The sequence below is a fragment of the Merops nubicus genome, unplaced genomic scaffold, assembly GCF_000691845.1.
Source record: "Merops nubicus isolate BGI_N331 unplaced genomic scaffold, ASM69184v1 scaffold4737, whole genome shotgun sequence".
NCBI lineage: Eukaryota > Metazoa > Chordata > Aves > Coraciiformes > Meropidae > Merops > Merops nubicus.
In genome coordinates this window covers 5,522-7,321 of record NW_008619470.1, presented here as the reverse complement: position 1 = coordinate 7,321, position 1,800 = coordinate 5,522, and the positions used below count along the sequence as shown (strand labels likewise).

General features: G+C 38.7%; 1 protein-coding gene across 1 annotated transcript in view; it reads right to left on the bottom strand.

The window, feature by feature from the left end:
* SERGEF (secretion regulating guanine nucleotide exchange factor) overlaps positions 1-1,800 on the bottom strand; it is a gene marked incomplete at its 5' end in the record, with an annotated part of 146,933 nt that overhangs the window by 141,544 nt on the left and 3,589 nt on the right. The window contains one exon of the mRNA XM_008943790.1: positions 282-395. Coding sequence (XP_008942038.1) covers positions 282-395 — 114 coding nt within the window. The remainder of the gene's footprint in view (positions 1-281; positions 396-1,800) is intronic.

The window sequence follows — 1,800 nt, the reverse complement described above, 5'->3', positions numbered from 1 at the left end:
TTCAGCAGGTATCATTTCATGCATAAACATGTGTGCAAGTGTAGTAGGACCATGGTGATGAACCCTGTAACAAAAGCCTCTGCCTTTCAGCCACTGACACTGCAAGACTCACTGTCATTTTCCCCCACAGATTATGACTGTGTACATCCATTCTCTTCTTCAGATTCTCCACTACACACTTATAATACCAAGTGACTTTATAATAAGAGGATGCTACATATCACACCAAATTATATTTCTGCTCTGTCCAGTTTTACAAAGGAATCAGCATCCTGAGTTACCTGTTACTTGGCAGGGCTCCTTGGCTGTCAGGAAGAGGGGGAGGGTTTTCCCTTGGCTTGCACGCCTGGCCCGAGCTGCCATGCCAGTCCCCCACTGAAGCACCACACCGCTCTCTGTCCAGAGTGAACACAGGAGAGATGAGAACACATTAATGAGTTAAGTGGTGTGTGTGGTTAATCAATTTTAGAGGTACATTTGCTTCATTTTCAAATTACATTTCTAAAGACTGTTGTGCCAAAAACATGCAGATAACCCTGGTGAAGTCATCAAGCAAACAGCTGTAGTCTCATTATAGGGGTAAGAAAACTAAGAAGACACTAAGCAACCTGTCTCAGCCCTGAGGCCTGTATAAGGACACTATTGAGGAGTAGGTAACTGAAATCCCTTACTGTAACACCTCAGGAATGGATACAATTTATTAATATAAGTTCCTTGCACTTTCTCTGCTCTTTCCTTCTCTTCATGCTAATTTGTCCAGTTTGAGGGAGTAAAGTCACTTGTCTTCTCCTCAGGAGCTCTCAGAGACTTGATGCAGCTCTGAGTCAAGATGTTAATTGAATGCAGAGCTCAGGGACGCTTAATTCCCAGTGTTCATAAAAGCATCAGAGATCCCACTCTTCTTCCAAGCACCACCTTTCCATCTTCAGCTAGACTCCACTACCTGGAATCCATACTAAAGTTCATGAAAAACTAAACCAAATAACATGTTCCTCAATTTTAACACATCTATGCCAATTGGAAGGTTTTGTTTTCTACAGTTATTCTGTGAACAAACTCCAAGTCTCTAAGAACAGCAGGACAAATATTTAGGTGTTATGACCCTCCCAAGTACACACACAGCAGACAATGGGAGAAAGTCAGAGGAACAGATTTCCAAAGGTGAGTGAAATTAACTCTGAGCAGATCCTTTTCCTCCTTGCCCCTATAAAAGTTTCATTCTTGTGATTTTTCCAAGTGTCAGTTTTAACAACATCATTAAAAAGCTGCATTTCATGTGCAGTTCCACTTCAAAACATCTTACACAAACCTAAATCCATTATTTTGCACATGATAATAAATTAAAAATCCTAAGAAGATCTTTTAATTGACCAGAAAGACTTTTTACAGCAAAATGCTCCTTGCATGTTTTGTTTCAGAGTGGGAGAAAAGAAATCAATGTTTTTCACCCATCAGAAAATTAACTTGTTAATGAACTCTCACATTCTTCAACACAAATTTCCAGGAATATGTTTCTAGCACGTTTCTCATTCATGTTAATTTGTACCAAAGTCTTAGTATAAGACTTTCAGGAGTATTTTCTCTGTCATCAAAATGCTCCTTGCATGTTTTGTTTCAGAGTGGGAGAAAAGAAATCAATGTTTTTCACCCATCAGAAAATTAACTTGTTAATGAACTCTCACATTCTTCAACACAAATTTCCAGGAATATGTTTCTAGCACGTTTCTCATTCATGTTAATTTGTACCAAAGTCTTAGTATAAGACTTTCAGGAGTATTTTCTCTGTCATATTTAAAATAA